The following is a 20776-nucleotide window of genomic DNA, read 5'->3' on the forward strand; positions in this document are numbered from 1 at the left end:
GGCTCTCCTGCAAGTGTTTTGTGACTGTGATGTGATCTTGCGATCGTATCACAGCTGCAGAGAAGAGGAGGGAGCACTTTCTCCATCTCCTCCCCGGCCTGTCTCTGCGTACAGCGCACTGCACTTGGATGAAATGTGAGTACAGTACGATGTTGCACATGCTCCCATAGACTTGTATGGGGGGGTGTGAGCCGAGGCTCGCTGCCAGACACAGCATGCTTCGATTCATTTCTCAGGCCAATATGGCATGAGAACTCAACCGCAGATGGACACTGCCCATAGGTTTGCACTGGTGGGAGTACAATCCAATGTTTTATTGGACTTCACTCGTCGGTGCAAAACGAAAGTGGAACCGAGGCCTTAATGAGATTTCTTAGAACCATTGATGCATTATTTCTTGTTTTCTTCTTTTAGGATGGCAGAAAAAAAATTCCTTGTTTCCCAGCTGACAAATAACTTACGGGAGGATCGTGTTCAGCTCTGGAAACCCCCGTACACCACTGATGAGCAGGAAGCCGGACCGGAGCTTAAAGTAAGTGCTGGCTGCTATACATATAAAGGCACAATCCTAGCCATGAGATTAGTGATATCACATATTTATGTATAAGAGGTCGGATATATACCAAACCTCAGTAATATCAGTGTCCTATGAGAGCTTCGGGTGATTACATTAGAAGGAAATACAATAAACTATATTTCCAGGGACATTATCATGTACAGTATATGTATGTATATATAATATATATGATTTTGTGTATATGAAATCCATAAAGAGCCAAAGGAGAACGCAAAAAATGACACATACAGATAGTTTGCACAGTGCTAAGTAATAGGAATAAGTGTTAGATATTTATAAAACGTAGTAAACACAAGGGCCGGATATTGCAGATCCTAATTATAACCAAGTAAGTTTTGTAAGTGAAAGCTGTAGTGTGAATATATTATAACCTTGTAATGCCCAAAATGTGTTTCGCCATTGCTTTTTTCTGGGGTAGCATGGTAATGGAGGTGTGGCAGGGGTTTGAAGGGAACCTGTCAGGTCCATATTAACCAAGTAAGGTGCTGCTCAGTTGAGTAAGGTGCTGCTCAGGACAGTAAGGTGCTGCTCAGGACAGTAAGGTGCTGCTCAGGACAGTAAGGTGCTGCTCAGTTCAGTAAGGTGCTGCTCAGGAGAAGTCCCCACTCCTATGTTGTTGCCAATTGGCACACTAAATCATCAATATACCATTTTATCCAATCAGACCACTCTAAAGGCCCTGTCACACGCAGAGATAAATCTTTGGCAGATCTGTGGTTGCAGTGAAATCATGGACATATTGTTCCATTTGTACACAGCCACAAATCTGGCACTGATTGTCCACAATTTCACTGCAAATCAGTGCCAGGTTTGTGGCTGTGTACAAATGGAACAATATGTCCATGATTTCACTGCAACCACAGATCTGCCAAAGATTTATCTCTGCGTGTGATGGGGCCTTAACTCATTTGCTGTTGTATTATTTCCTCCTACCACACCTACAAACAATGGTATTTAAGGGAACCTGTCAGATCTCCTGTGTACCCAAAGCCACGAGCAGTTCTGGGTGCATATTGCTAATCCTTGCCTAACCGTCCCAGCATCTAGTAGCATAGATAAAGAGCTCTTTAGAAAACGTATTTCCAAAGATCCTTTATGATTTGCTAATGAGCGCAAGGACTAATCGCAAGGGCGTTCTTTCCCCTGACTAGTTTGCCCTCTTAGCATGTTAGCATGACCACAGTAGCGTACTAATATGATATTCGGTGCCCAGTGTCATCAGCGGTCACGCACGTACCTGTGTCCTTTGTCACCGCTTCAGAACGCCAGGTTTAGGCTCAGTGTGCATGATCAGAAGTCTTCCAGTCATGTGCACGAGACCTCTCTGAAGCTGTGACGTGTACACTCAGCTTCATAGTGCTCATGACTGGAAGAGCCGGGACTTCAGAGCATGCACACTGACCCTAAACCTGGTGTTCTGAAGCGGTGACAACAGACATAGGTACGTGTGTGACTGCTGATGATGCTGCATTGAATAGCATGTTAGCACTCCGCTGTGGTCATGCTAACATGCTAAGAAGACGGAGTAGTCGGGGGAAATAACACCCTTGCGACTAGTCCCTGCGCTCATTAGAATATCATAAAGGATCTGTAGAGAGATACCAGAGAAAGTGATTATTACTTTAAGCAGCTCCCTGAAAAATCATCAGTTACGGTATATACCTCTGGATAAGGACTTCTAAGGGAAGCTGAGTAATTCTATCTTACTGTCTTTGGGAAGGTGGTTCTCCTGCGGTCTCATATATGTTTATGTATACCTCGTCTTTCTCCTCCTACTTTCCCCATTACTATTGTAACCATGTTTGCCTAGAGTGTGGGGTATTTATGTGAGGTTATGGAGAATTGTTTGGTATATGTAGGCGCTTATTTGACCATTTATTTGATATCTTAGGCAGGGCTTGTGTTTTTAAGGGTCTATTCAGGTTACCGCATTTTTCGGACTATAAGACGCACTTTCCCCCCCCAAATTTTGGGAGAAAGTGGGGGGGTGCGTCTTATATTCCGATGGCTGCGGTACAGTGGTGGTGGAAAAGGGTGAAGGCGGGTGCGGTGGTGGTGGAGCGGGTCATCTGAGGCAGGAGCAGGCTGTAACAGCGCTACCCTGACCAAGTGGGCCCACTCATTTGATATGCACGCCCATCATCCCACCCATCTCTCAGCACTGAAGCCGGCGCTGACAGGTGGGCAAGATGATCGGCGGGGGGATGCGCGCATGCTAAAGACTACAGCCTGGAGTGATCATGCGCGGCTGTATTCACTGCCCCCCGCGGATCATCTGTGAGGGGGGGGCAATGAATAAGTACGAGAACGGTATACTCACCGTTCCCCTGCAGCATTGCTCGCTTCCTGTCTGTGTGCCAGCTGATCTGTGTAGAGAGCGGTGAGCACAGCGATGACGTCATCACTGTACAAACAGCTCCGCACAGGTCAGCTGGCACACAGACAGGAAGCGAGCGATGCTGCGTGGAGTGAGGAGAGGTTGGTATACAGCAGTGACTCCAGCTGTTCCACAAATCCGGCAGCGGCTGAAGTCACCGCAAGATCCGCGGTGACTTCAGTCAGGAGATGTGCGGTGACAGCTGGAGTCACCGCTGATCCCGTGCGGTTCACTTCACTTGCGGCCTGACCCTCACAGAGAGCGGTCGTGTTCTATGGTTGCTCTCTGAGTGTCAGATGTAGCAGAGCTGGATGCGTCGTGGGACCTCGTGGGGATTACATCAGACCTGGGTGTTTTAGTGGTTAATAAAGTGGTGAAAGAGGGTGTTTTTTTTTTTGTGTTTCATTTCAAATAAAGGATTTTTATGTGTTTGTGTTTATTTTTCTTTCACTTACAGCTTAGTGGTGAGGGGTGTCTCATAGACGCCTGCCATCACTAAGCTAGGACTTAGTGGCAGCTATGGGCTGCTGCCATTAACTCCTTATTACCCCGATTGCCCCCGCATCAGGGCAATCGGGATGAGCCAGGTAAAGTCCCGGGACTGCCGCATGTAATGGATGCGGCAATTCTGGGCGGCTGCTGGCTGATATTTTTAGGCTTGGGGGGCTCCCAATAACGTGAGTCTCCCCAGCCTGAGAGTACCAGCCCCCAGCCGTGAGACTTTATCTTGCCTGGTTATCAAAATTGGAACCGCACGCCGTTTTTTTTTTTGTTTTTTTTTTTTTTTTTGTTTTTTTTAAAATTACCCCCATACAGTGTCAGCAGCAGATCCTCGCCCCATAACAGTGTGTCATGACCACTTTTTTTGCTTAAAAATTTTATTTTCCTACTTTCCTCCTCTAAAACCAGGGTGCGTCTTATAGTCCGAAAAATACGGTATCTACTAGCCTTTATTTGTCTTGTATCTGATAACTAACCCTTTTGCTTTCTGTATTTTATGTAACTTATTCAATGTTTTGTCTGTCACTATCAGGTTTTTTCCTGAGGTTTTACTATCTTGAATACAATTTGCAAACTTCTATGGGAATTTGTTGATGTCACCAATTAGTTATTCCCCTATGACCACATTTGTATGATATCAGTGAAATATCCTGCTCTTATATAGGGCAATCAGTGATCACAATGAAATACAAGCATGGCTTGTGACTTGGAATAGCCTGCTTGCCTACATGAACATCGAGCGCTTACTTCGCTGATTTTTTTTTTTTTCTTTAGAAAGAAATATTCAAAAAGAACTTCCTTACTTAATTTTGTCGTAGAGTCAATATTCTATTTGTGGGCAGCCGTTATGAACATCAGCAGAAAGGTTGGCTACTTTATAGGTACCGTGTTTTACGGTGCATAAGACTACTTTTTAACCCCTGAAAATCATTTCAAAAGTTGGGGGTCGTCTTATACAGTGGTGCACAGTGCTGCATGAGCCCATTGTCTAGTAATGTCCTCTTACTGGTCCCCGTCTTGTCCCCTATTATGCCGTTGTTTACACAATAAAAAATATTCTCACCTCTCCTCCTTTCCCACGGTGCCCTCTTACCTGCTTCTTCTGGCAGACCACAGGCCCGTAGACCCCTCAGTGATAGCTTCCGGTGCACGGAGCGGCTGCTGCATGCTGCCGTCATGACTTGCCATAAAGCATTCATCTGTAGTAAAGCACTGACGGCAGCGGCCCCATGTACAGGACGCGATCATGGAAGGATCTATGTGCCTGAGGTCCGCAAGAAGCACTCCTCCATAATCGCGTCCTGTACATGGAGTCGCCGCCGCTGCTGTCAGTGTTTTACTGCAGTTAAATGCTTTACGGCACCAGAAAACGCTGAACTGCAGTAAAGTCATGACGGCAGCGGGCAGCTCCATGTTCCGGACACTTTCACGGAGAGGTCTATGGGCCTGCGGTCTACCAAAAAAAGCTGAGGTCACCGTGGGAACGGAGGAGAGGTGAGAATAATCTTTATTGTGTGTAAACAGTGGCATGATAGGGGACAAGAAGGGGATCGGTAGGAGAAAATTACTAAACAATGGGCTCATTACTACAAGGGGCGACAAGGATGGGCACATTACTAAACAATGGGCTCATTACACGGGTCGGCTTATACTCGAGTATACACGGTATATCCTAAACTCTATATTTTAACTGGAACAGTTGGCGGTCGTCTTATACGCCGGAAAATATGGTATTTGGGCACTTTTCTTGCCATATTAAGTAAAAACAAAAATAAACTCCATAATCTATATTTGATGCTAACATTTCATACACCGTAATTATTTTTTCTTACTAAAGGATCTTTATTGGTATAAGTACGTTTCATACAGTAAAACTGTCTATGGCCGGCCAATAATTTAGACAGTCACATAACGTGTCAGGTCCTTCTGGTGTTGGACCCTTTGCCTGCATACTAGAAAAGTGATTTGAGTAAGGGTATGCCATATAGGCCATTTCTTACTGCAATTTACTGAATGACCGGTCATTGGGTCTGGGGTGCATAGGGAGCTGCACAAAAGCATTTAAAGGGGGTGTCCGGGCATCTAATATTTATGGCCTATCCTTACATCTACACACTTAATTTTCAGGAGCTGTCTCGGAAATATTGTGAAAAGCTGAATTATAGTGTGGAAGATATATCCAGTGCGTTGGAAGAAATCCGCTGCTCCGCAATACAACGTGGCGTTGGAAATGAGGCATTTAAAACAAAGGGGCTGGCATCATTACAAGTTTTCTTGCCTCGCAAACTTAACAAGGTAAAAAAGCATTTACTTAGTGAAAGGGATCTAACGTACTTCAGCTTAATATCTAGGCGCTGTGTATGCATCAGGTCAAATCTGGAGATGTATTACCTAAGTGTTAGTATACAAAAATTACAGTAAGGGATTATACAGATCCTAAATGCAGTACTTCCCCAAATTTCAGTATTAAATGATTATTTCCTATGTGGCAGCCTGTCACCTATTCCCAAAGTAGATTATAACTTAACAAGAAATATATATATATATATATATATATATATATTATATGAAAAAAGTGCTATAAAAACCAGATGATAAAACATATTAATGAGTAAAAATGAAAAAGTGAAAATGAATAAATTTCATCACATAGCCATTAGGTGGCGCCACACTCAAAAATAATATTATGACATACAGTATATACTGGTACCTATATGAAAATTTACATACCGGTAGTATATGATTATTAAAGGGAACCTGTCAGCAGAAATTTCGACTTAAACCTAACAGATTCCCCCTCTGCAGCTCCTGGGCTGCATTCTAGCAAGGTCCCTGTTAGTATTGTGGCCCCTTTCTGACCCAAAAAAAGAGTTTATATCGAGGTACCTTTTTGGCTTCTGAATCTCTAAATGTGTCACGGGGGCGGGCTGCCTGATGGCCGTTATTCTGCCCCCTGTTCCTGTATGCCGCCCCCATCGCCGATTTCTATACTTCTGGACGCCGCCCACTGCTCCAGCCATCCCCGCGCATGCCCAGTGCTCATCTCTCGTGGATGAGCACTGTGCCCAGTGTCACCGGTGGTGACGTGCGCGCAGGGTTTAGATTATGGGCGGTGCTGTGATGTTAATTACCAAGCAACCGCCCATAATCGCGGGACCGCGCATTCCCCCTCGGCCTGCTTCTTTCTGCGCAAGCGCGCTGCAGCTGAACTCCTCCTGATCGGTGTAGTCACTGCTCCGCGCTCCTCCCATCTATTTCCTGCCTCAGGGCAAGATGGGAAGGAGGTGACGTGAGTTCAGCTGCAGCGCGCTTGCGCAGAAAGCAGGCCGAGGGGGAATGCGCGGTCCCGCGATTATGGGCGGTTGCTTGGTAATTAACATCACAGCACCGCCCATAATCTAAACCCTGCGCGCACGTCACCACCGGTGACACTGGGCACAGTGCTCATCCACGAGAGATGAGCACTGGGCATGCGCGGGGATGGCTGGAGCAGTGGGCGGCGTCCAGAAGTATAGAAATCGGCGATGGGGGCGGCATACAGGAACAGGGGGCAGAATAACGGCCATCAGGCAGCCCGCCCCCGTGACACATTTAGAGAATCAGAAGCCAAAAAGGTACCTCGATATAAACTCTTTTTTTGGGTCAGAAAGGGGCCACAATACTAACAGGGACCTTGCTAGAATGCAGCCCAGGAGCTGCAGAGGGGGAATCTGTTAGGTTTAAGTCGAAATTTCTGCTGACAGGTTCCCTTTAATTGCTAAATTTCCCAACATTATTAAAACTGTAAAAACATATCCAGCAAATTGTAACAATAATTTGTTATTAATATTGTAGCATATTGCACATATGTTGCACAAAAAGAAAAAACATATCGCACCAAATAGAAAAGGTGCCAAATAATAATTGATTGTCAAGATATTTAAAGTGCAAAAAAAAAAATGTATATTTATCAGGCAAAGGTATAAAGTGCTTATATATAGTGCATGATTAGGCTGGCTTCACACTTGCGTTGAACGGCATCCGTCGCATTGTGTTGTGTGACGGATGTAATGGATGCGTTGCATTTAATGGCACAACTGATGTGACGGATGCTGCTAAACAACGGAATCCGTTGTAGCTTTTTTTTTTCAACAATTACTCAGCTGAGCATGCGCAGTTGTGTAAAAAAAAAAAAAACGGATGCGTCACAGGAATCCATCAAATTACGTATTTCGCCACCATAGGCTTTCAATATAAAAATGACGTCCGACGGAATCCAGCACATTGCGTTTTTTTGACGCTCAGGGAAGCGCAGAAAAACGCTACACGCTGCATGCTTTCCGCGCGGCGGATGCAACGCAGCGTCGGCCAGCGGATGCAACGCAGGACCATCAGTCGCAATGCGTCCATACAAGTCTACGGGAAGCAGCGGAATCCGTTAACGGATTCCGCTGGTTTCCAAAACTGCGGATTGCGACTGAAGGAAAAAAACGCAAGTGTGAAACTAGCCTTATAGTCATGTATGTCTATATAGTCATGTATAATACAAAAATGCCAGGTTAGAGTGCACTGTTAGTACCACTGAAATTGTGTGAAAGCAAAATATAAACGTTTATAAACCACAAGAATTAATTCTTACCAGTATAGAGAGCGTGGCTCCACTGTCCCCACCGCGCATTTCGGCACTAATGCCTTCTTTAGGGAATGGGTGCAAGAAAAAAAAAATCGGATGCCATACAGAGCCACAGTATAGCATCCTGTAGATGATTAAAGGGAGAATCTGTCAGGATGTTTTTGCTATCTAAGATGAAGCCAGCATGCTGTAAGGGTTAAGACAGAAAGTTCAGACATGACTGTGTTGTCACATTCTGATCTTTTGTTTATTTGCTACCAGCTGTATTTTTTTTTCTTCATTTGTATGGGATGTTTGCATATATGTAGGAGGCAATGGGGGAGTTAATACTGTATATAGAGAATTTCTCTTACCCTGGCGTCACACTGCACACCCGAAGTCTGATTGGTTAGCTAACTGCTTTATAGAAATCAAATGCTGTGGACTACATACACTCAGCCAGTCTCTTGTAGCTGATCTATTTGCCAACCAACTGTATACTACGTAAGATAAAAGTTCTCTTAGCAGGAGAGCAGATAGAAAAAGTCAGTCAATTGCAAACTTGCTTATTTAGTTTCATGCTGTCTCAGTAGCTATACTATTTTAATAACATGAGAATATCAGTTTAATTGTATGCTCAGGATCATTAGAGGAAAACCCCAAGCTTTCACATCTGTATGTCACTTCTCGTCATCTATTCTCTATATCATTTGAGAGCCGATCATTGAGGTGTAAAAACAAAAAACCTTAAACTCCTCTGTTATGTGTTTTCAAGGGATCCAGAAACTTCATGGAAACGTCCCTAAACATCACAGGGAAGGAGCTGAGATGCCAGTAAGTGCAGCGCTTAATATTACTTTACCCAAAGTCTACAGATGGAGAAAGCCGGTGATCCACTCTGCAGCGCTGAGACGTGGTCTAGGCTTGGCTCTATTGTCCGGCACAAGCATTTACTGAGGTTTTGACCCAACTCTCCTTCTTTTGACTTTGCTTTAGAATTGCACAACAATTCGGACTAGAAGAAAGTCACCTAAAGATAATTGTCAACAGGAAGCAGCTTGAGACTGGTAAGTCTAAATGTATAGCTTTTACTTTTTCTGTACTGGATTCATTAGAAAAATGCATCTTTACTACTCATAATCCATTACATCGGGTTACAAAGCGTATCTAATCTCCTGACTGCACGTTATGGGGCTCCTCAGATTACAGTGCTTCAGAATGGATCCGGATGACTAATGCCAGCAGCGGTGCCCATTCGCTCCATTCACATGCAGCTGGGCTAATCTTTCATTTTGGATTTGGTAGAGGCTTAGGGCTCATTAAAGGGGTTGTCCACTACTCAGACAACTCATTCTTAATAACTGCATTCCCCCATGTAAAATTAAAAAAGTCTATACTCTTCTATGGAATTGGCGCCGGGTCTCCGGGGCTCACCTGACGTTATATGGTAGCCGAGTATTGCTCAAATGGCACGCATATATCTACAAGGCAAATACATTGGAGGTAGTAATCAAGTGGCTAGAATTCCTGTGTTCTACCAGTTCTTAATAGAACTGATGAACACCAGAAAAGTCCCATCTTTCTTTTAAAAATCCACTGCAGTTTTGTAGAAAATGATCATTCTTTATTGTAATATACAAATGGTGGTCGGGGCACCATGGATGGGGCTGCCCAATCATACCGCACCCTGCCTACCAGTTTCACTGGTGTAAAAGAAGTAAACCTCTTCTTTTACAAGGTTCCCTACAAGAATATAAATTGTGCTTACTTTGTAACAGATTACGTATGGCTGCTATCTCTTTTTTTGGCCACACGGTGGCATCAGATAGTCACCATTTGTTTTTACATGTTATGAAATCATTTGTGTAAGGCTACTTTCACACATCCGGTTTGAGCGGTGCGGCTCAATCCGGCTGTGAAACCTATGCAACGGATGCAGCGAAAACACCGCATCCTTTGCATAAGTTTTTACATGCGGCCCGTCCGTTTTTTTTCCGGTTGCAGCATGCTACTGAGCATGCGCAGTGGAAAAAACCGCATGCGGTGGCCGGATGAGGGTTTTCTTCAGCGCTCTATTGGGAGACCCAGACGATTGGGGTATAGCTACTGCCCTCTGGAGGCCACACAAAGCACTACATTAAAAGTGCAAGGCCCCTCCCCCTCTGGCTATACCCCCCCCGTGGTATCACGGGTTCTCCAGTTTTAGCTTTGTGTGCGAAGGAGGTCAGACATTCCATGCATAGCTCCACAGATTTTAGTCAGCAGTAGCTGCTGACTGTTTCGGATGGAAGAAAAGAGGACACATATAGTGTCCCCAGCATGCTCCCTTCTCACCCCTGGATGGTGTTGTAAGGTTGAGGTACCTATTGCTGGTACAGGGCTGGAGCCTGACATGCTGTTTTCCTTCCACATCCCCTGGTAGGGCTCTGTGGAAGTGGGATCCTGCCGGCCTCTCAGCTCTGACGCCGGGCTCCATCCACAGACCCATTAGAACCTGATGGAGACGGAGCAGGAGTACGATCAGGGACAGGCCCTGCATCATACAGGTACTCTGTGTCCCCGGCAGGCACAGACACACTCCGGGCTGGCTGGGTGTTGTAGTGCGCCGGGGACCGCAACGTTGGAGTTGGTGTCCCTACAGATTACTGGGGGATTGTTTGTGTATGGGAACGCAGCGCCGACCCCCTCTGGACCGGGCGGCGCTGCTGTGACTTGTGGTGCGCCGGGGATCCGCCGTCCGCGCTTTTACGGCGGCGGCGGTTATAAATTGAGTCCCCGGCTTTTTGGGCCTAGGACGCCGGCAGCTCCGATTCGTTCCCGCCCCCACCCTGTCATTCAGGGTAGGGGAGAGACGCTGTTCGCTAGCAGCGACGAGGGCTGGAGCCTGATTTACATGCTCCAGCCCTCACACTAGGCACAGAGGGAAGCAGGCTTCCCGCTCTTAGCCAGGAACGCCCAGGGCCCGCCCCCCTTCTCTCTCAGGACGCCGGCAGCCATTACATGCAGTCTGGCTGGAGGAAGGACGCAAGGCTCTGGGAGACCTGGACTAGGGGCTATCTGGCGACCACACACCCGCTTTTTAAGCGGGCGGTAAGCGATTTTTTCTGTGCTGGTCCCTCTAGTGCCTCACGGTGTATCGGTGTACTGTGTAGGATATAGAGATATTGTATTTCTTGCACTGTGAGGTCGCTTCTGGCTGCATCTCCCAGATCACTCTGTGGAAGCAACAACATGCCATCCTCAAAACGCAAGGCTGCCAAGGCTAGGGCTGTGTATACTGCGGGTGCTGCATGTGGGGCTAATCTACCAGCAGGCTCCGATGACCCCCATTGTGTGCAATGCTCCGACCCGGTGCTGCTTCGCCAGCCGGAGTCAGGAGGGAGAGTGACCCAGGCTGAGACGCCTGTAAGTCCTGCCCCGGTGACAGGGACAGACTTTGCAGTTTTTGCTGATAGTATGTCTGTCTCTATGGCAAAAATCCTTGAAACCTTGCAATCTATGCACAGTCTTTGGGCACGGCGAGGCCTCTGTCCTCAGGTCCCCCTCACTTGGAATTAATCCAGCCCACAGGAGGGTCCCCGGCTTCACAGGCCGAGGATTATGACTCAGATGATAGCCCCAGCCACCCTAAGCGAGCTCGCTGGGAAAGACCCTCCACGTCATCACACTGCTCAGGGTCTCAGCGCAATCAGTCTCCCTGTGATGTGTCTGATGAGAGTGATCAGGAATCCATTCCTGGAACCCCTCTCAACCTGGATACCCCTGATGGGGATGCCATGGTAAACGACCTTATCTCAGCCATCAATAGGCTGTTGGATATTTCTCCCCCAGCCCCTTCAGCAGAAGAGGCGGCTGCGGAGCAGGAGAAGTTTCGTTTCCTTTATCCCAAGCGTAAATTGAGTGCTTTGTTGGATCACGCTGACTTCAGAGAATCAATCCAGAAGCACGACGCTCACCCAGAAAGGCGTTTCTCTAAACGATCTAAAGATACGCGTTTCCCTTTCCCCCCCTGAGGTGGTCAAGCGCTGGACACAGTGTCCAAAGGTAGACCCCCCGATTTCCAAACTCGCAGCTAGGTCCATAGTTGCAGTGGAGGATGGCGCTTCACTTAAAGATGCCAATGACAGACAGATGGACCTTTGGTTAAAATCTGTCTATGAAGCTATCGGCGCGTCGTTTGCTCCGGCATTCGCAGCCGTATGGGCACTCCAGGCCATTTCAGCTGGCTTAGCAAAAGTGGATGCTATCATACATCCAGCAGTGCCGCAAGTGGCGCACCTTACCACGCAGATGTCGGCGTTTGCGTCTTACGCTATCAATGCGGTCCTAGAATCTACCAGTCGCACCTCAATGGCGTCCGCCAATTCGGTAGTTTTGCGCAGAGCCTTGTGGTTAAAGGACTGGAAAGCAGATGCTGGTTCCAAAAAATGTTTAACCAGTTTGCCTTTATCTAGAGATAGACTGTTTGGCGAGCCATTGGCTGATATCATTAAGCAGTCTAAGGGTAAAGACTCCTCTTTACCACAACCCAGAACAACCAAACCTCAGCAGAAAAAGTGGCAGCAGAGGTTTCAGTCCTTTCGAGGTTCGGGCAAGACACCATTTACCTCGTCCAAAGGGACTCAGAGGACGCAAAGAAACTCAGATTCGTGGCGGGCTCACACGCGCCCCAAGAAAGCAAATGGAGGTACCGCTTCCAAAGCGGCTACCTCATGACTTCCAGCCCCCTCCCTCCGCATCGCCGGTCGGGGGCAGGCTCTCCCGCTTTTCCGGCATTTGGATGTCACAGGTCAAAGACCGGTGGGTGACGGACATTTTGTCTCGCGGGTACAGAATCGAGTTCAATTCTCGTCCTCCAGCTCGGTTCTTCAGAACCTCCCCACATCCAGACCGAGCAGATGCTCTGCTGCAGGCGGTGGGCTCCCTAAGAGCGGAAGGAGTGGTGATCCCAGTCCCTCCTCAGGAACAAGGGCAAGGGTTTTACTCCAATCTCTTTGTGGTTCCAAAAAAGGACGGCTCGTTCCGTCCTGTTCTGGACCTAAAACGGCTCAACAAACATGTGCACGCCAGGAAGTTCCGGATGGAAACCCTGCGTTCTGTCATTGCCTCAATGTCCAGAGGAGACTTCCTTGCCTCAATAGACATCAAAGATGCTTATCTCCACGTGCCAATTGCTACAGAACATCAACGTTTTCTACGTTTTGTGATAGGAGACGACCATTTTCAGTTCGTAGCTCTGCCATTTGGTCTGGCGACAGCCCCACGGGTCTTCACCAAGGTCATGGCGGCGGTGGTAGCAGTCTTGCACTCTCAGGGACACTCGGTGATCCCTTACCTAGACGATTTATTGGTCAAAGCTCCCTCTCAAGAGGCATGTCAGCACAGCCTGAATGCTACGCTGGAGACCCTACAGTCTTTCGGATGGATCATCAACTTTCCAAAGTCGATCCTATCACCGACTCAATCACTAACGTATCTTGGCATGGAGTTTCATACTCTAGCAGCGATAGTGAAGCTTCCGCTGAACAAGCAGCGGTCACTACAGACAGGGGTGCAATCTCTTCTGCAGGGCCAGTTGCATCCCTTGCGGCGCCTCATGCATTTCCTAGGGAAGATGGTGGCAGCCATGGAAGCAGTTCCCTTTGCGCAGTTTCATCTGCGCCCACTTCAATGGGACATTCTCCGCCAATGGGACGGGAAGTCAACGTCCCTGGACAGGAAAGTCTCGCTTTCCCAGACGGCCAAGGACTCCCTACAATGGTGGCTCCTTCCCACCTCATTGTCTCAGGGAAGATCCTTCCTGCCCCCATGGGCAGTAGTCACGACAGATGCGAGTCTGTCAGGGTGGGGAGCAGTATTTCTCCACCACAGGGCTCAGGGGACGTGGACTCCCTTCAGATCAATGTTCTGGAGATCAGAGCAGTGTATCTTGCTCTACTGGCCTTCCAACAGTGGCTGGAAGGAAAGCAGATCCGAATCCAATCGGACAACTCCACAGCGGTGGCATACATCAACCACCAAGGAGGGACGCGCAGTCGGCAAGCCTTCCAAGAAGTCCGGCGCATTCTAATGTGGGTGGAGGACAGAGCATCCACCATATCCGCGGTTCACATCCCAGGCGTAGAAAACTGGGAAGCAGACTTCCTCAGTCGCCAGGGCATGGACGCAGGGGAATGGTCCCTTCACCCGGACGTGTTTCAGGAAATCTGTCGCCGCTGGGGAGTGCCGGACGTCGACCTAATGGCATCCCGGCACAACAACAAGGTCCCGGCATTCATGGCGAGGTCGCGCGATCAAAGAGCTCTGGCGGCAGACGCCTTGGTTCAAGATTGGTCGCAGTTTCAGCTCCCATACGTGTTTCCGCCTCTGGCGCTCTTGCCCAGAGTGCTACGCAAGATCAGATCCGAGTGCAGCCGCATCATACTCGTCGCTCCAGACTGGCCGAGGAGGTAGTGGTATCCGGATCTGTGGCATCTCACGATCGGTCGACCGTGGTCACTGCCAGACCGACCAGACTTACTGTCCCAAGGGCCGTTTTTCCATCAGAATTCTGCGGCCCTGAACCTGACTGTGTGGCCATTGAGTCCTGGATCCTAGCATCTGCAGGATTATCTCAAGGAGTCGTTGCCACAATGAGACAAGCTAGAAAGTCGAATTCGGCTAAGATCTACCACAGAACGTGGAAGATTTTCTTATCCTGGTGCTCTGCTCAGGGAGTGTCTCCCTGGCCATTTGCATTGCCCAAGTTTCTTTCCTTCCTGCAATCGGGGTTAGAAAAGGGCTTGTCGCTCAGCTCCCTTAAAGGGCAAGTTTCGGCACTATCCGTGTTTTTTCAGAAGCGTCTAGCACGTCTTTCTAAGGTGCGCACGTTCCTGCAGGGGGTCTGTCATATTGTGCCCCCGTACAAGCGGCCGTTAGATCCATGGGATCTGAACAGGGTACTAGTTGCTCTCCAGAAGCCGCCCTTCGAGCCTCTGAAGGAAGTTTCCTTTTCTCGGCTGTCACAGAAAGTGGCGTTTCTTGTTGCGATCACATCGCTTCGGCGAGTGTCTGAGCTGGCAGCTCTGTCATCCAAGGCTCCCTTCCTGGTGTTCCACCAGGACAAGGTAGTGCTGCGCCCTATTCCGGAGTTTCTCCCTAAGGTCATATCCTCTTTTCATCTTAATCAGGATATATCCTTGCCTTCGTTTTGTCCTCATCCGGTTCACCGGTATGAAAAGGACTTACGTTTGCTAGATCTGGTGAGAGCACTCAGAATCTACATTTCCCGCACGGCGCCCATGCGCCGTGCCGATGCACTTTTTGTCCTTGTCGCTGGTCCGCGCAAGGGGTTGCAGGCTTCTAAAGCCACCCTGGCTCGATGGATCAAAGAACCAATTCTAGAGGCCTACCGTTCGGCGGAGCTTCCGGTTCCTTCAGGGCTAAAAGCCCACTCAACCAGAGCCGTGGGTGCGTCCTGGGCATTACGTCACCAGGCTTCGGCTCAACAGGTGTGCCAGGCAGCTACCTGGTCCAGTCTGCACACTTTCACCAAGCATTATCAGGTGCATACCTATGCTTCGGCGGATGCCAGCTTAGGTAGAAGAGTCCTGCAGGCGGCAGTGACACCCCCGTAGGGGAGGGCTGTTTTGCAGCTCTAACATGAGGTATTTCTTTACCCACCCAGGGACAGCTTTTGGACGTCCCAATCGTCTGGGTCTCCCAATAGAGCGCTGAAGAAGAAGGGAATTTTGTTACTTACCGTAAATTCCTTTTCTTCTAGCTCTTATTGGGAGACCCAGCACCCGCCCTGTTGTCCTTCGGGAGGTTTTTTTGTTGTTTGCGGGTACACATGTTGTTCATGTTGAACGGTTTTTCAGTTCTCCGATGTTATTCGGAGTTAATTTGTTTAAACCAGTTATTGGCTTCCTCCTTCTTGCTTTGGCACTAAAACTGGAGAACCCGTGATACCACGGGGGAAGTATAGCCAGAGGGGGAGGGGCCTTGCACTTTTAATGTAGTGCTTTGTGTGGCCTCCAGAGGGCAGTAGCTATACCCCAATCGTCTGGGTCTCCCAATAAGAGCTAGAAGAAAAGGAATTTACGGTAAGTAACAAAATTCCCTTCTTTTTCCGCATCCGGCGTCCATAGGCATACATTGAAAAATGCGCCGCAGCAGCCGGATGCGGCGCGAAGCGGTTTTTTTGTCGGACAAAAAAACGTTGCAAGCTACGTTGCCTCCGGCCGCCGTTTTAACTAATTTTGCCGCATCCAGAAAAAAACGGATGCAACAAAAAGCCATCAGGCACAATCCAGTAACAATGCAAATCTACGGGGATAAAACGGATGCGGTACCGGATCCGTTTTACCCGTTTTTTTTTCCGGATTGTACCTGATGGAAAAAAAACTGATGTGTGAAAGTAGCCTTATCCAGTTTTGTTTTTCTGGGTTTTTTTGTTATTGTTTTGGCTTCTTGTCTGTGAATCAACAAATAACACTGTACTCACCCACTGCTGCTCCAGCTCTGCTGCCTCCTTTCTTTGCTGATATGGCTGCAGCAATAATATTATACCACCACTTCTGACAGTCTCTAAACACGATGATGATGCTGAGTAGACCCTTAAAGTACCACTATGGTAATTTTTTTTTTTTTATTTTTTTTTGTCTACACCCTCCTATAGCAAACAAACAAATGCAAACAGAGTAAGGTCATATAATAAGCATAGGATAGGAGGAAAGGCCTCCACGCCCAGTATAGATTCAGGACAGGGGTATGTCTATAATAGTAACAATGTTAATTTTAATTCTCTGAGGCATATAACATAATAAAAACATTAGCCATAAGTAACACAGACAGGAAAGGAGAGGAGGAGGAAAGAAAGGGACAGGTTATGGTATATTTGACTTCCGCACTTTACCACTCTAAGTGCTTTTATTAGATAGTTAATTGGTAAAGTAACCATAAGCGAACCACACAGAATCCGATCTGTTATCAAATGCCCTAAGTTCCTTTCATCGTTAAAGCACATTCACCCCTCAACCCAGCCTATCCTTTTTGGCAAGCAGGGAGACCGGTGGATAGTTATTACAAAATATGTCAACCGATCATTCTTGATTTCAAAAATAAATCCCAGGATCATAGCTCCTGTCTATGGATCTGTGGATAAGGCTCAATCTGGGTGTTTTGTAAATGGTTATAAAGAGAAAATATATCATTACTGACAGGCCTAATTTTTTGACAGCTCCACCAAATGTGTAGAATAGACCCAGCTGCACCCGATCACCTCCAGCAGCCATCCGAAACCGCAGGATATTATATTCTATGTCCTCCAACAGGCGTCCTGTACCACTGAGTCAATCAATATCTTATAGTTCCTGGAGTCTGCTGGATACAGTCACTTGTATTTAAGAATAATGGATTTTGTCCACTTTTCAAGGGGGATGTCATATCTCAGTTCTTTATCCTATTGATTCATAAAATTGGGACCTTTCTCCTTTGCCTCTCCCGACACTATTATCTTATACATCAGAGATCTGGCATGTGTTGGTGTTTCCTGAGAAGGCATAACCACTCAAAGGAGGTAAGAGGAGGAAATAGAGGGTTGATATAACTAGGAAGCTGAAAGGATTGCTACCAATGTCCGGGTGCCCTCCTCCTACCCTCTAGGATGGTCTCCAAAGATGTACAACCTGTGTGGTCAGTATCCTCTTGAATTCAGGGTATGGAGCCCCGTGATGAGGGAAGCAGCATTGACGCAGACTCGTGTAGTGAGCGGAGGAACGGGGCATTGCCAACCAAAGGAGTGAGAGGCTTCGGGACACTAGCCATACAAAAGGGTCTGGTGAACCCCCTCCAGGTACTAGCTATAATGTATAAGGTAGGGAATACATTGATCTTCCCCAGACTGACATTTAAAGGTCACCAGAAAACCCCGTAGAAGAATGTTGTGGGAAGTTCATGTTTGATTTTTACTCAAAGTTTAGATTCCGTATTATACAATATATCCAATAAAGTCTCCAATGGTTGCAGCGTGGTAGGTTAGGCAAACCGGTGTCCTCTGCCTCCTTAGTTCTAGTCAAATGAGTATGACTTAGCCGATACCTACCATTATACCGTACAATATTTTACATATTTTAGTAAAAAAAAGTCTGTTTTTGGAAGAATGTTTTAAAGGAGCGAGGGGGGTTATTCCAGGACTTAAGGTCTCTTTCCTACGAGCTCCTCAGTGAGGTTTAATACAAATCTAAACATTTGTTGAGGGTCTGCTGTGATGCAAATCCCCAAATACTTAGTGAGCGTCATATGTTTTAGACATTTTCTTTGCCTTGTCTGACAAGGAACATGATTCACGGAGTGTGGCTTAATAGACAGGGGTAGTCCTAATGTATGCCAAAAATTTCTAAACTGTTTGTTAAAATTTCTTGCACAAAGTCTAATAATATGATTTATTTGTTTAACGGCATGAAACACTATGATTTACTTGCACATTTCAGGACTGTGTAGTCTTAACAATTTGTAAGAATTAATAAAAATGTCTGATTGTAAGGCTATGTGCGCACGTTGCGTACAGTTCACTGCAGAAATTTCTGCAGCGATCTGAAGAGCACATGTGCGCTTTAAATCGCTGCAGAAATGTCCGTAGTGAAGCCGATTCCATGCGCTCTGCCTGCAGCTCCTCCCATAGACAGAGCAGGAGCTGCCGGCAAAGCGCACGGAAGAAGTGACGTCACTTCTTTTTACGCAGCGCTTCGGCAGTAGCTGAAGCGCTGCGCTCTAAAACGCCACGTGCGCACGGCCCCTGCACAATCTCCATAGACTGTGCAGGGGACGCAGGACGCATGCAGTTACGCTGCGCAGCAGATCGCAGCGTAACTGCATGTAAACACGCAACGTGGGCACATAGCCTGAGTGTTAATCCTATTGACCTCAGCGATTTACTGTATTTTTCGGACTATAAGACGCACTTTTTTCCACCAAACTTTTGGGGTAAAGTGGGGGGTTCGTCTTATAGTCCGATGGCTGCAGGGAAGGGGGGTGTGGTGGTCGTCGAGCGGGTCATCAGAGGCAGGAGCAGGCTGTAGCAGCGCCTACCATGACCACGAGGGCCCGCTCATTAGCCTCCTTCATATGCACTGCATCCCAACGCCCATCATCTCTCAGCCCTGAAGCCGGCGCTGAGAGGTGGCCGTGATGATGGGCGAGGGGTGCGCGCATACTAAACAGCCGGCCTGCGTGATCAATCATCCCTGGCTCCTACAGCCTCGAGTGATCATGTGCGGCTGTATTCACTGCCCCCTGTGTATCATCATCATCATCATCAGCACGGGGGGCAGTGAATAAATATACTCACTGGTCACCGCTGCTTGCAGCATCGCGATGACCTCCTGTCTGCCGCTCTGCTGATGTGTGTGTGTGGAGAGCGGTGCGCACAGCGATGACATCATCCTTGTTCGCACAGCTCCATAGAGGTCAGCGGCGCTGCTGCTGGGACAGACAGGAAGACGAGCGATGCTGCGTGGAGCGAGGAAAGGGGAGTATAAACGTTCGTTTTTATGTGTGCCACAGGATGCGGGTCATATACCAGAATGGGAGCACATACCAGAATTATGGTATTTATCAGTATGGGAGTATTTATCAGGATGGGGGACATTTATACAAGGTTGGGGATAATACACAAGGCAGGAGGAGCATTACCAGGATGGGGTACCTTTAGTAGAGAATTTGCGGATTTGACCCCCATAACAGTGTTAGCAGCAGATCCTCGCCCCATAACAGTGTGTCATGACCACATTTTTTGCTTAAAATTTTATGTTCCTCCTCTAAAACCAGGGTACGTCTTATGGTTCGGTGTGTCTTTTATAGTCCGAGAAATACGGTATAAACTGGACTCTGCATCATTCCTTAGCTACCTTAAAGGGAACCGGTCAGGTACAATATGCACCCAGGACCACGAGCAGTTCCTGGTGCATATTGCTAATCCCTGCCTAACCGTCCCTGTATACACTAGCATAGATAAAGAGATCGTTAGAAAAAGTATTACTAAAGAGCTTTTACCGTATGCTAATGAGCAAGGGCACTCTTCCCCTGGGCGTTAGTTTCCCGGCCAGTCGCCCTTATTAGCATGTTAGCACGCCAACATGGGTGTACTAACATGCTAATGGATACGCAGCATCACAGGATGATCTCTCACCTCTCTGGCGTCCGACTGGGGATTTCGGCTCAGTGCAGATGACCTCGGAGTTTGGGTCATGTGCACTACTTTAGTTTAAAGCCAGGACGCGTACACCCGGCTTCATAGTGTCCATGGCGGCTGAGAGGTGAGTGAGATCATCCTGTGAAACTGCGTATTCATTAGCATGTTAGCACGCCCAGGTTCTGCTCATGGTTCTGGGTGCATATTGGACCTGACAGGTTCACTTTAATAGCCATCTCCCCATCATCTTTGATAGACCAGGAAGGAGCTTGCAGATTTGATGTTATTTGGACATTCGACAATCAAATTTTTAATTCTTTCATATCCTTGGATGTACCGGTACGTCCTATTTTGCAGTGACTTCCCAACCTTGTGCGTACCACTATGTCCATGCAATCACGCATGCACAGGAGCTATGCACGCATGATCGGCATCGGGAGCTCTGCTTAAGGTACCAATAAAGACCCCAACTCATCCCACAAAGAACAAGCCCTCACATGACTGGCGGCAGAAAAATAAACAAAAAAATCTATAGCCTTAAAAATTTGATAATGCGAA

General features: G+C 47.5%; 1 protein-coding gene across 1 annotated transcript in view; it reads left to right on the forward strand.

Annotated features, from left to right (window-relative positions):
* NUB1 (negative regulator of ubiquitin like proteins 1) overlaps positions 1-20776 on the forward strand; it is a 100644-nt gene that overhangs the window by 2499 nt on the left and 77369 nt on the right. Inside the window, exons 2-5 of the mRNA XM_075315419.1 lie at positions 415-532; positions 5583-5750; positions 8822-8880; positions 9043-9113. Of these exons, the coding sequence (XP_075171534.1) occupies positions 416-532; positions 5583-5750; positions 8822-8880; positions 9043-9113 (415 nt within the window). The 5' untranslated portion in view covers position 415. The remainder of the gene's footprint in view (positions 1-414; positions 533-5582; positions 5751-8821; positions 8881-9042; positions 9114-20776) is intronic.

Source organism: Anomaloglossus baeobatrachus, chromosome 6 (genome assembly GCF_048569485.1).
Source record: "Anomaloglossus baeobatrachus isolate aAnoBae1 chromosome 6, aAnoBae1.hap1, whole genome shotgun sequence".
NCBI classification, from domain to species: Eukaryota; Metazoa; Chordata; class Amphibia; order Anura; family Aromobatidae; genus Anomaloglossus; species Anomaloglossus baeobatrachus.